Source organism: Bos grunniens, chromosome 7 (assembly GCF_055505025.1).
Source record: "Bos grunniens cultivar Pamir isolate PY7600 chromosome 7, Bosgru_T2T1.0, whole genome shotgun sequence".
NCBI classification, from domain to species: domain Eukaryota; kingdom Metazoa; phylum Chordata; class Mammalia; order Artiodactyla; family Bovidae; genus Bos; species Bos grunniens.
In genome coordinates, this window is record NC_141171.1 from 24,160,619 (window position 1) to 24,175,285 (window position 14,667).

The 14,667-nt window shown below is 38.1% G+C and overlaps 1 protein-coding gene across 8 annotated transcripts in view; it reads right to left on the reverse strand.

The window, feature by feature from the left end:
- The window catches only part of CHSY3 (chondroitin sulfate synthase 3), a 375,783-nt gene that overhangs the window by 150,942 nt on the left and 210,174 nt on the right, over positions 1-14,667 (reverse strand). The window contains exon 3 of one of the 8 annotated variants that reach the window (XM_086410483.1): positions 1,522-10,560. The exons of 6 other annotated variants lie outside the window; for them this stretch is intronic. In XM_086410483.1, the coding sequence (XP_086266609.1) occupies positions 10,534-10,560 (27 nt within the window). In that variant the 3' untranslated portion in view covers positions 1,522-10,533. Of the gene's footprint in view, positions 1-1,521; positions 10,561-13,177; positions 13,607-14,667 lie in introns of those variants that run through there. One more of the 8 variants, XM_086410485.1, reaches the window with a different exon arrangement.

Below are 14,667 nucleotides of genomic sequence, written 5' to 3' on the forward strand. Positions count from 1 at the left end.
CAGCCTACCAGGCTTCCCCGTCCCTGAGATTCTCCAGGTAAGAACACTGGAGTGGGTTGCCATTTCCTTCTCCAATGCATGAAAGTGAAAAGTGAAAGTGAAGTCGCTCAGTCGTGTCCAACTCTTAGTGACCCCATGGACTGCAGCCCACAAGGCTCCTCCATTCATGAGATTTTCTGGGCAACAGTACTGGAGTGGGGTGCCATTGCCTTCTCCGATGTATGTATGTACATATATATATATATATATATATATATATATATATATATATATATTCAGTGCCAGAACACCTTGAAAGGTTTTTCCCAGAAGTCTACTTAGGCTTCCTAATTTAGAGGAGCTGCTACATTTGGACACCATGTAAGGGAACATCTGAGAATGATTTCTTGTTCCTTTTCATGGCATGTGCCAGCTATCTGTCGGCAAAGTGTAAAGGGACACAGCTTTAATGAATTATTTTATTTCATAAGAGCAGGTTTGTACTACGCAAGCATGTTCCCAGCTGAAGCTCCAGTCTCCGTCAATAAAATAATTAAAAAAAAATATCTTCTTGAAGTGAAAATTTCTTGCCAATCATGAAAACCAAAACTCTCAACTCTGGCCAAGTAAATGTCATACCTTATCTTTTATTTAGAAACTTCACATCAAGTTCTAGAGTGACAGTTTAGAAATGTATTAATATATCTCATGACTTACAGACAAATTATACATATCAGTTATGTGACCACTATCCCATCTTTCCTCCTGCAACTTTGGTAAAGGAGAAAATAAGAGGGCTGAAAACTGGGTTTTGCTCACAATCCAAATCCTGGTATCTGTGCTCATCATCTCACATATTAGAAGGGGACTTAGAGAAGAATCTGGACAAAGTTTACATAACAAGATCAAAGAAGAAGAAAAATAGAGGAGAAGAAAGGGTAGGATCCAGTCTGGATGTGGGGGTGTTTGTTTTCTGACTGAAGGTGAGAGTTCACCTGGAGACAAGTAGAGACATGAATCTGTCCACCCAATCGTGCCTCTACGTCAATCTGTGCTCCATGCTTTTGAAGGGATATAAGAATTGCTTCTGCAATTATATATAATTATATATATATATAATTATATAATTATGAAATAATTATATAATTATGAAATAATTATATAATTATATAATTATGAAATAATTATATAGAGGGTGCTCAATTTCCAGAGGCACATACTGAAAATCATAAACTGAAAAATAAAATAGGGACGAGGAATTACAAAGTACACAGAAATAGTCTCCAAGGAGTAGGAATACAGGAAGTACACGTGTGTGTGTTTAGTAGCTCAGTCGTGTCCGACTCTTTGCAACCCCATGGACTATAGCCCACCAGGCTCCTCTGTCCATCAGATTCTCCAGGCAAGAACACTGTGCTATGTATTTCACTTCATATTTTAAAAGATACTTGACTTTTTCACTTTTTCCTCCTCCTCCTTTGTTTTTTTTTTTTTTTCTTCTTTGCTTCGTCCTTTTTTAAAGCCAGATGCATGCAAAGCAGATGAGGTTATACTTTATTTTTACTTAAAAAAGAAAGAAAAAGGATGGACACTCCTAGAGTTGCAAGTTAAACAAAACCCTGAAAATATAATCTATTAAATAATTACAAAAGGGAAACATTATATTAAAAACTGAATTTACAAAAGTAGTTAAAATATGTACATACATAATACAATGATAGGTTATAGGCAAACATGACATCATTTTAAGGGACTTGAGTATCCATGGACTTTGCTATCCTGGAGTGGGAAGGGGTGTCCTGGGACCAATACCCTTCAAGGGTACTGAGAGATGACTGTATTTAACTTGTAATTAGATTGTATTTCTAAGATGCTATGGCTAGAAGTTCCTGTCTAGTTTATCTTCATATCATAGTAAGAACTCACATGGTACTTTACATACAGTAGGGGAAAAATAAATATTTATTGGATGAATGAGTCATTACTATTTCTAAAAGTAGTTAAATCTTTAAGAAGAAATATCAAATAAAAGGTGAGTTGAGTTAAAGTTATATGAATACATTCTTGAACATGTAAACATTTTACAATGATCAATGACAAAATTAAAAATACTTTCTCTTTTATTTTTATTATCCTGAGGTTTTTGCAGAATCAGATCTCATAGCTTCTCAAATATAAAAGTTTGACTTATTTATGCTTCTTATATTTACAGAAGATATGAGAAAACATGTACCCACTGAAACAAGATAGGAGAAACAGTACTATTTAAAATTTTTTTTATTTTAGCAAATTTTATAATTAATGTATTAATTAAAGTCTAATCTCTTCCATATAGATAACAACTGAATACACAACTTATTTATAACTAACTTGCTACCAATTAAGATGTCACCGAAAGTCTGATTTTTCTAGATAACCATTTTAATAGTAAATTTAAAAATTGATTTTAATTTCATGCAGAGGTCACAGAGAAAATTATTTATTGATGTTTAGAGCTCCACTTATCTGAGAAGTCTGTCCTGACAAGTTTAGCTTCCCTGCTCTTCCAATGAGGATAGTAAGGTGCCATCTGATTTCATCTTTTACTAGAAGGCAAGTTTATTCAAGTCAGGAAATACATCATATTTAATAGTGTGTGTCCAGTTACAGCTTCCCTCAAAATTAGTTGGTCAACAGTTATTTGGGACAATCCCAAGACTAAATCTAGTAGTCTACAAGTTTAAGATCAAAACGAAAACATCAAGTTTTGAAGTACCTTAATAACTAAACAATTTTTAATTTTGTTTTTTCATGATGACATCCCTCCCATCTCCTCAAACTGCAACCATTTATTTTAGCATATACTAAAAGAACGGCACAGCACACATGGCATTTAATTATTAGTCAATTTAATTTTTGTCATGGATAATGTAGTTCACCTTCACGATAAGCCCCATTGCTTCCTAACCTTCAAAAAGATTAGGACAGAGAAATTCAAGTTCTAAATGCAGGATCATTTCTACTTAAATGTAATTTGATAATAATAAAGTGGCCTCCCTGGGCAGTACTTTTTCCCCTGTAATGAGGTAATTTTAAAGATGTTAGTATAATGACAGGAGTTATAATAGTTGTTTCCCATTCTCTAGCCTTACCGATCATAGTAGAATTGGGACTGCTACTTACAAAATGTGCAGAAAAGTAGACTAAAGTCAAAATAAATGAGACAAGGTTGTCAAGAACCGGCACAGACAGACGCTCGATGAAAGTTAATTTGCTTCACTCCTTACCCTGCCACTGAGCACAGAGCATTTTCCACAGCAAGAAGTCTGAAGCACACTCGGCTCAGACGGTAAAGCATCTGCCTACAACACGGGGGACCCGGGCCCAATCCCTGGGTCGGGAGGATCCCCTGGGGAAGGCAATGGCACCCCACTCCAGTACTCTTGCCTGGAAAATCCCATGGACAGAGGAGCCTGATAGGCTACGGTCCATGGGGTCACAAAGAATCAGACACAACTGAGCGGCTTCACTTTCACTTCACTTGGCAGGGTTGGGAACTATGACCCACTTTGAGCATGCACATGCATAAGAGTGACATTTTCTGTCTCAGAAGACTTGCCTGACTGAGCAGGACCCAGGCTGAGGCAAACTAAAGAACATTCCCATAGCCTTAGCTGGTAATGGTACTCACAGAGCCTCCTCATTACCATCTCCTCCCATGGAGAGTACCACCTTCTCTACACCAGGGAAATCATCAGGCACCTGGATAGAACTGATTGAGCCTCCTTTCATGTGGATACGCTCAGGACTAATTTCATCCTGCACACTCCTGGCAACCAGCAGAAAGCACACTTCCTGGATCAAATCACTCATTCTGACTTGGACTTTCATCTCCAGTTGACTCTGCAAATTTTCTAATTTTCCTCGCCTCTAAACATTTTCATGTGTCCTCTAAAATCCCATATCTATGATCACCAAACTTTCCTCAACTCTGAATTTCTCTTTATTCCTTTTGCCTTGCTATACCCAAATTTTTTTTAATATAAATTTATTTAATTGGGGGTTAATTATTTTACAATATTGTATTGGTTTTGCCATACATCAACATGAATCCACCACAGGTGTACACATGTTCCCCATTCTAAACCCCCCTCCACCTCCCTCCCCATACCATCCCTCTGGGTCGTCCCAGTGCACCAGCCCCAAGCATCCTGTATCCTGTATCAAACCTGGACTGGCGATTAGTTTCTTATATGATATTATACATCTTTCAATGTCATTCTCCCAAATCATCCCTCTCTCTCCCTCTCCCACAGAGTCCAAAAGACTGTTCTATACATCTGTGTCTCTTTTGCTGTCTTGCATACAGGGTTATCGTTACCATCTTTCTAAATTCCATATATATGCGTTAGTATACTGTATTGGTGTTTTTCTTTCTGGCTTACTTCACTCTGTATAATAGGCTCCAGTTTCATCCACCTCATTAGAACTGATTTAAATGTATTCTTTTTTATGGCTGAGTAATACTCCATTGTGTATATGTACCACAGCTTTCTTATCCATTCATCTGCTATACCCAAATTTGAGCACAGTTTTGTTGTTTTGTTTTGTTTTGCTTTCCTTTAAACCAGCCTCTCCTAGTAAATGCCTTTCCGTTTTCTTTTATACTCTGTGTGCCTTGGGGCCAGGAGGTGGGGATATGTGTTCTTGACCCGTTTTCATATTTGTAATACAATTAATCCCATTAAAAACTCTAATTCCTTATGCCAACCAACTATGTCATACATCAAACTTTCTCACTTGGGTCATTCATCAAACTCGGGTGGTTCATTGACAACATGGATATCTCCTCTGTCATCCTTCTGGGTGATCAACATCCTGTAAATGACCCATCTAATACTCTGATGTCTTAATTCCTTGACTTCATCACTTCTAACAACCTTTCCCTATTCTCCTTCTTAGGCTCCCCCAGTATCCCAGTCCTGGTTTTCAACTGAGAATACTCTACCAGCTTTCATCTTGTATACAAGTATCAGTACTGACTACATCCCCCTACCCTTTTCATTTACTCACACACACAACTCAAAACTTCTACTACCTCATAATCACTGTCACTGACCCATCTACTTTTTTCACTGCTCATCACTATTCTCTCAACTTCTAATTATTTCCTTTGCTGTTGTTGTCCATTCGCTTAGTCATGTTCTGACTCTTTGTGACCCTATGGACTGTGCCCTCCAGGCTCCTCTGTTTATGGGATTCTCCAGGCAAGAATACTGGAGTAGGTTGCCATTTCCTTCTCCAGGAGATCTTTCCAACCCAGGGATCAACCCAGGTCTCTTGCATCTCTTACATTAGCAGGCAGATTCTTTACCACTGTGTCACCAGGGAAGCCCACTTATTTCCTCATCTGACTTCTATCCCATGATCCATCATTATAGTTGCTGTCTTATAAATAATTCCAATTTCTTGGCCACCCTGGAAAAACCTTGACCCAATTTTCTGCCATTATCTACATCTATATCTGAGCATCTAATATTGCTGGAAGAAATCACACAATGGGCTGACTGCTTCCAAATCAGATTCACAGCAGCCGATATCGGATGGCTTTCAAAAGTACTAGCAAGTCCTTTTGTTTTCTAATAACGTCAATTTCCTACTCTTCAGAAAGATTATTTGACACATTTTCTTCTCCCTTAAACTGTCCCATTCCTTCCCTTACTCATTTTTGGCTCATGATTATACCTTTTACTTTATTGAGAAAATAGAAGCTATTAGGTGAGGATTCCCCACCTTCCTATCACTGTATCTAAAAACCTGCCTGCATCTGTACCCATCCTCTCTGCCTTCCCTCCTGTCACAATGGAGGAGGAGTTTCTTTTCGTACTAAAGGCCAACTTCTCCTCTTCCAACTCTTTTCAACTTCTAACTCTGCATCGCACCCTGCCTTGTCTCCTCTGGGATTTTGCAAGAGACTATCTTTGTCTTGTAACTTGAATTTCTCCTTTCTATTAGGTCAGTCTCATCAGTATGCACACACATGGTTAACAGTTTTTTATCTTTAAAAAATATACATTTCCTTTGACCTCATCTTCTCTCCAGCAACCATTTTTCTTGTCCCTATTTCAAAGCAAAAGCCCTTAAAAGATTTGGCTTAACTTTCTTTCTGTCCTCTTTTTCTCCTACCAATCATGCTTCAGTACACTTCAATCTGATGTCTGTCTACCGCACTTCTGAAATTCCTCATCAAGGTCACCTACAAACTCTGTGTTGTTAAATTCAATGACAATGTCTCTAGATTCATTTTTTAGCTTCAGATGACCTCCTGTCTCCTTCTCAAAATATCAATTATGTTGTTCTCCCTGTTACCATATTCTGCTGATTTTTATCCTTCTTTCTCAGTAACTCCTTGGGCCTATTTCCTTGTTCTTTCTTCTCTACTTGACTTTTAAACAATGAATTTCTTGACATCAGTCTAGTTCAGATTTTCTTGATCTATATTGTCTGCTTGAAGCAAACTTAGCTGATCCTGGGCCTTTAACTGCCACTGAAAATGTATACATTCTAGCATATGTATAACATTTTTAACTCTGACCTATAATCTATGCTATCAACTCAATTCAGTTGTATACCTGCCATCTCCATATCAGATGTCTAACAAGAATTTTAACCTCAGTATGGCCAAATCTAAGTCTTGATCCCCACCTTGATACTGCCTCCCCAGGGTGGTATCCGTCATCTCAATAAATGACCCTACCATTTACCTAGGTTGCTCAAATTAAAAAATAAATAAAAGATATCTGTAATTATTATTTTTTCTTATCTTTTAAAATCAGCAGGTTCTGGTGGTTTTATCTCCAAATATTGCTATCATTTATTACTTATTTCCAATGTTCTCACGCTCATGTGCATGCATCTTAGCAGCTTAAGTGATTTCCCAGCTTTCAACCTTGTGCCTCTATTCTATTTCTCCAGAGAAATTTCTTAAAAGCATTGCCATTCCCTTCTCCAGGGGATCTTCCCAACCCAGGGATTGAACCGGGGTCTCCTGCATTGCAGGCAGATTCTTTACCAGCTGAGCTTCTAGGGAAGCCCAATTAGATCACATTGCTTCTCTGTTAGAAAACTATGAATTGTTTTCCACTTTCCTTACAATAAAACCCTCCCATTTGTCTGTAAGACCTTAAGAGATGAGGGCCTTGCCTCCCTTTCCATCCTTGTGCTGCAGCTTGGCCTGCAGTACCTCTCAGTGTGCAGCAGGAAGCCTGGCCTTTGCACCTGCCCTCAGATACACCAACTGTCATCCATGGCAGGTTCATTACTAAACAACTTCCATAAAGTCACCTCTCCCCATTCCTTTCTTTCAATCACCTCCTTAGCTCCCTTCACTGCATTCTCAAGATTTATACTTATCTTGTTTATTTTCCTGTTTATGTCTCCTCTAAAAGACCTTGAGTTTTATTAGGGCAGGTATCTGCTCTCCTTTTCACCTCAGTATTCCCAGAATTGAGCACCGTGAAGAGTGCTGGGTAGGCACTTAATAAATATTTGCTTAATGAACAAAATGAATGAAGGAATGTATGAGATCATCAAATTCCTGTTGAAAATTCTCATTCATAGCACACAGATTTGTTACACAACCACAAGGCTGATAAAAGAAGCCTTACATGGGGAAATGGTTTTCACTGCAAAAATACACTGATCCTGAATCTAGAACTAAATTGTAATTAAATTCAGAAGCCAGTATTTGTCTTGAAAGACGTTTTAAAGGCTGCTCTTTTCCCATGATCTTTAGCACAGTCATAAACATTGTAAAAACGTGTGCACACTTCAGTTATTTTCCAATGATTTCTTAAACTGATTCTGCTACATTATATCAAATGCAACAAATGGATAATCTGTGTTATATGTGACTTATTTTCAAATTAGAAGGCGAAACACTCTGCAGTAGTACTGCAAAAGATAACCGTAGTCAGCACCCTTCATTTAGGATGATAGATGGCTAATGCTCTAACAGTTTAACTCAGAGAAAGCATACGCATTATTCCTGTCCACCAAACAGACAATGCAAACAGACCTATGTAGGGAAGGCTGTGACATGGGAAATATCTCAAATAACTTTGCTACCTATCTCCAGTTTCTGGGTTTTCCCCATCCCAGACTTCCAAATCCATGCAAAATCTCCTTTTGATTCTTTGAAAAGTGAAAGTGTTAGTCTCTCAGTTGTGTCCCACTCTTTGCAACCCTCTGCAGTGTGGCCCGTCAGGCTTCTTTGTCTATGGGATTTTCCAGCCAAGAATACTGGAGTGGGTTGCCATGCCCTCCTCCAGGGGATCTTCCTGACCCAGGAACAACACCCATGCCTCCTGTGTCTCCTGCATTGCAGGGAGATTCTTTACCAGCTGGGCCCTCATTGAAGCCCTTTGATCCCTTCTCTCTTTATCAAAATCTATCCTCAGGAAAAGATCTGGTGAATCAATCACTTGGTATTATAGACTATAGAAAGTGAAAGTGAAGTGAAGTTGCTCAGTCGTGACCGACTCTTTGCGACCCCATAGACTGTAGCCTACCAGGCTCCTCCGTCCATGGGATTCTCCAGGCAAGAATACTGGAGTGGGTTGCCATTTTATAGACTATAAGACAAGAAAATAGATGACTCCTCCCTATTTGAACAATTAACATTATCTAGACATTTAACAATAAATAAAGTTACAGTTTAGTAAAGCAAACAAAACAAAAACCAAACTAAAAAATAAATAAAAGCTAATTTCTAACATGGAAGATTTTAGCCTTTCTGATAGGAGAGGTACTCTTGAAAACAAGAGGACTGCTTGTTAACCTAAAATTTATATCAAGATTAAGGGAAACATTTCAGCTTGCTTACTAGGTCAGTTATAGCTCTCGATGGGTTTCAGGTTTTAGGATAACTACCTGAGGTCAGTTACCTAACTCTCTATATTCCAATTTGGTGCTGCAGTTCTTGAGGGTAGAATTTTGTAAGTTATTCTCATAAGCTTGCTGAGGAACCAGAAATTTAAATTCCTTTTCTAAATACATTCCTGTATCTCTACTAATGAGAGTTAGATAATATGTGCCATTAAAACAAGCACAAACTGCTCGAGGGCTTTTCACACAAGAAACAAAATAAGGAATTAATGTTTATTTGCTACATGAGGAGCGAGGAAGATTAAAAACATCAGGGTATCACTTTACCCCATAATAACAGTCCTGCTAACTGTAACCACTATAAACATGTCCCTACATGAGAAGAAAGCGACTGATTTCACCTCAAAAGACTGATTTCACTGTTATTTAGAAAAATTAAAAACACAGTTTTATTGAGCACTTTTATCAAACTTAGAACATAAACACAATATATCAATAAAAAACAAATAAATACTGAAACCCTGTCTTATATGTACAAGATGCTGATGGAACAAAATAATGAGCTTGGCTTGTTAAAGTCAGTAGACAGAAAGGAATTGATAGCATGATGAGCATTTATCATTTAAAAATTGTAATAGAAGGTGCAAATAATTCAAAGTTAGGGTATATGAATATTTATTTTCCCTTGATCTAATTAAAGATGCCTGAATAATTACTGTCTGGGGGGAAATGCATATTAGTTAAATGCTATGCTTCAATAAATTCATATGCAAATTAAAATGTAGAAGGTAGTAATGATATCTGGTAACAGGATATTCATGAATCTTAATGCCAGCCTTCCTTAAAATTTCTTAGAAAGGTTTTATCACTTCTATCAGGGTCCCCGTTTTGCAGTCTTTCTAATTTATAATTTAGAAAGACACAGGCATGGATAAAAGATGTAAGAAATACTTTTACATTCTCTGAATTTTGGAATGCAATGGTTATCCATTTAATCTCTGTCTCTGTACTGCTTACCCATAACTATGTTAAAATACAGCTTTATGACTTTCAAAATAAGCAAATCTTTTAAAATGTCAAAAATGGAAATGTAATGACCTATATACATCAGTATCTTAAAGTCATATCTGTGCCTTTCTCTTTCTCTGAGCCTCATCTTTACAGAATTAGAACATACTTATCAGAAAACACTCATTATTTTGATCATTGTTAGTTTAGTATGATGACTGGAGCTAGGCAACCGACAGCTTGTGCATCACTTCTGGTGTCTCTTACATCTGATACCAACAATTAAGAGTAGAAGTGATGAAACACAACATTCACCTTTGTCTTGGATTGGGTTGCCCAGGGGCAGGCTCAGGGGCACAGGTCTACTGAGGGAGCACCCTTGGATGAATGGGAATGAGGGAAGCAGTTAGAGCAGAAGAGGTTAAGCTGGATGTGGTCTCAAGCAGAGTCCAGCTGCACTGTGACTGCTTGGAGAAAAATGGATGCCACCCACACAGCAGAGTGTATTCCACCTTGAAGTATGGCGGCCTTCTTCTATAGCCTTTTACCAGTCCATCATTGGCTGAAAACGGATGCCTCCTTCAAGGGTGAGATAATTCCTGTTGTGCCAACAGCAATTCCCAGAGAAGCAGACGGTTTGAGCTGTTAGCAGCCAGCCCTTGCAGCAGCTTCCGGATGGGTTCACTGACGGATAGATGAAGATGTGCACTGTAGCCCAAGAGTGGAGACAAACAGGTCTTCCTTAGCCATCACATCTACTCATCAATATGAATTTGCTTCTGTTAAAGAAATACCCAAACTTTTTTTTTTCTGCTTGATCTTACTAAATATTATTTTTTCTTCTGAAAACAAACAGACTTAGTATATTTAATCATAAGTTGGCCTCCCAAAATGATCTGTATGGTATATACACTGAGGAAGTTTAAAAGGAGCCTTGAAAGAGCCACTTTTTCTCTTTCTTCAAGAAATACTGTGTCAACTTAGGTTGAAAACTGTTCATTTAGGTGTTTGATGTGAAGAATCCATTTTTCTGAAACCTAATCATTTCCTCATTTTGAGTGCCCATGAAGTCTCAAATTATTTGCCTTTCTAATTTTCACATCATAGCTGCATGTTATGATTTACAGCATTTCATAATATAATACTGAAAATGTAAGACCCATAGAGAATTCATCATAGACTACTTAGTAAATTCCCTGCTAGTCTGAGACCTCCCCACTGCCTCAAAATCAAATATGGGCAAAGAAAACCAGTTTGGATAGCTGGAACCTTTTCACTGTCTCAAATACATATCATTACACGTCTGAATAATTTGAGGGAGCAAATTTTAGAATGACTATCTTGTCACAAGATATGGAAATTGGTACCCTGGATGTCTGATGACAATCTAAGGCTGACATCTGGACAAAGAAAGCTTCCCCTGAGACTTGATTGCTCACAGTGCACTCTAAATGCAAGACAATTACTCCACGTTTCCATGAAAATGGTCACTGATTAGTGGTTGAAAATTCAATTTATTTTGAAAGCAACTTTTCTCAAATTTAATGGAAAGACACCCAATGGCCTCAATTAGCGCTCGTGCACCCAAGCTTCCAAGTATCTAGATTCTCAGCAATCAGTGATGCATTCAACAGATCACAAAACTCTGGATTCAGGTTCAAAATGTTTACAGCCACACTCTTCACTTTCCTCATGGAAGAAATAGATTAATTTCACCTAAGTCAACCTCCCTAAATCCATAGTGTCAGTGTTAAAATTTGAACTACTTAGACTAATATCCAGACTATTTCAAAATGGAGTGCTGGAAAATCAAATATCACACAGAGAAAAGGGCAGCAGTAAAGTTCTTACAAGACAAATCCCTTTGCCACAATTTGTATGTAGGTTGGACTGCAAGGAGATCCAACCAGTCCATTCTAAAGGAGATCAGTCCTGGGTGTTCTTTGGAAGGAATGATGCTAAAGCTGAAACTCCAATACTTTGGCCACCTCATGCAAAGAGTTGACTCATTGGAAAAGACTCTGATGCTGGGAGGGATTGGGGGCAGGAGGAGAAGGGGACGACAGAGGATGAGATGGCTGGATGGCATCACTGACTCGATGGACGTGAGTTTGAGTGAACTCCGGGAGATGGTGATGGAGGGAGGCCTGGCGTGCTGCGATTCATGGGGTCACAAAGAGTTGGACACGACTGAACAACTGAACTGAACTGAAAGAAAACTGTTTATGCCACGGAGAGGAACTCTAAATCCTAGACAATGACTATAACAAAATTCCGGAATATTAAACAGTCTTATAAAATGCTTTAGCATTCAGTCAAGTAACTTTAGGAATACAATGAAATAATCACAAAGCTGTCTTTCCTGCTCCACCACTTACTGCCTAACGTAGGCGCACGCACGCGCACGCGCGCGCGCGCGCACACACACACACACACACACACACACACACACTTTCTCTCTATCTCATCATCTATTTTCATTCTATAAACTATTCTGTTGCTGGAATTCTATCCTGGTAGATACTTTTCTTTTAAATCACTCTGCTGTCTTTAGAAAGGGAATCTACCACACAATTGCCACCTTGCTCTTGGTGTATCTTTAATTAGAGATAAATCAAAATCAGAAAAATGTCATGAAGATATTATAAGAAATTATAGTTATAACATCTTCATGACATTTTTCTCATTTTGAAAATCTGGAAAATATTTCAGTTTTTTTCTTCCATCTGTAATAGATTCTGAGGAACCATTCCACTATAGAAACCTCCTAATTTTGGCATTAATGTTATGCTGTTTCTTGTTTTTTCAAGTAAAATTTAATTTCAAGTAAATTTAATTACCATAGGTAGAAAAGGAAAAGAGCCTGGGAAGTAAAGATAATCTTGTAACTAAGTTTGCTTCTTCTTTCCTAATGACTTCTGTTATAACTCTACTTAAAACCAGGCATTCATTCTTAACCACAATAATGGTTCACATATTGTATAGTGAGGTGCAGATAAACATTTTTTATCCAGGCCACAGAACATTCATTGTCTTCTGTTGCAGATGTAGAGGGAAATACCATTTGGCAAAAGGACAAAAATAGTCAAACAATGCACTGTGCAGAGGAAGGTAGAGAATCCCTCAACTGAATTAGCTGCCTCACAGTATCACTAAGGCTTTGATGTACTTCATTCTTTCCCAATCTCTGCATGCAGGGTATGAATCTATGCATGTAAAATCTCTACATTACTTACTTTTTATACAAATTTATCGTCATATTTCAGAGAAAGTTTATAAAACCTTTTCTATAAAGTTATAATTATGACCAAAAATAGCACAGTCACTTTGTAAGTTAAAAAGTGTATTTTCAAGTTTAATAACAATCAGCTGTAATATGAGAAGGTAACAGAACAATATTGATTTATAACTTCTCAAGCAGATAAAGGAGAAGGAAATGGCACCCCACTCCAGTACTCTTGCCTGGAAAATCCCATGGACGGAGGAGCCTGGTAGGCTACAGTCCATGGGGTCACGAAGAGTTGGACAGAAGTGAGCGACTTCACTTTCACTTATCACTTTCATGCATTGGAGAAGTGGCAACCCACTCTAGTGTTCTTCCTGGAGAATCCCAGGGACAGAGGAGCCTGGTGGGCTGTGACAGGACTTAAGAGACGCAGCAGCAGCAGCAGCAGCAGCAGCAGCAGCAGCAAGGAGATAAACATAAAGAGGGGTCCTTTTCACTCTAACTGAATCCTTTTCAAGGACAAATGATCTGGGGACAGAAAGGAAAGGATAATTACAGCATGTGAATAGTCTGCCATTTTGCTAGGCAGAAGTATTTAAAGTCATTTCTTACAGAGAGTTAAATAAAAAAGGAAATGTAAATTTCAGGAACTCCCTCTGCTGCAGAAGTTAACCTATCAAAACAGGTATCTTTTGAATTCAGTAGCATTGCATATCACAGGGGCTAATGAAAGATCAAGTTCAGGTTAATAATATTTATCTTGCTTACCACCCTCTCACAGTCATTCCTTAAGAGTCAAACAGCACCACAAATTAAGGGTCAAGAGGCTAAGTGATTCTAAAAATAAGTATCTCATTACCAATACTAATGACCCTGGGATTAAAAACCAATCTACACTCTTTTCTCTATACTTGAACAGATGACTACTTTTAGGTGAAGGGAGGATTCAAATAGCTGAATAGCTAACATCCCAAGGAGATGGTTATTTCTTCCAAGAGATCAGACTCTGAGACACACTCTTCTGCCCCCTATGAATGAACCCAGCACTGTGCTGGCCACTTTGAGGAACATCTAATTCTAGTGGGCATTATGCTAAGTGAAATAAGTTAGACAAAGACAAATGCCTTATGATCTCATTTACATGTGGAATCTAAAAAACAACAATCAAAAAACACCTCATAGAATGAGAGAACAGATTGGTTGCCAGGGGCACAGGGTAGGTGGTGGGAGAAGGGGGTGACGGGAGTCAAAAGGTACAAACTTAGAGCTGTAAGTTCTGTGGATATAAATATAGCATTGTGACTATAGTTTATTGTATATATGAAAGTAGCTAAGAGAGTATATCTTAAAAAATTTTCATCACAAGAAAAAAGTGTATAACTATGTGAGGTAATGAATAACCCCAGGATAATCATGGTCCCATCACTTCATGGGAAATAGATAGGGAAACAGTGGAAACAGTGTCAGACTTTATCTTTTTGGGCTCCAAAATCACTGCAGATGGTGACTGCAGCCATGAAATTAAAAGACGCTTGCTCCTTGGAAGGAAAGTTATGACCAACCTAGATAGAATATTCAAAAGCAGAGAC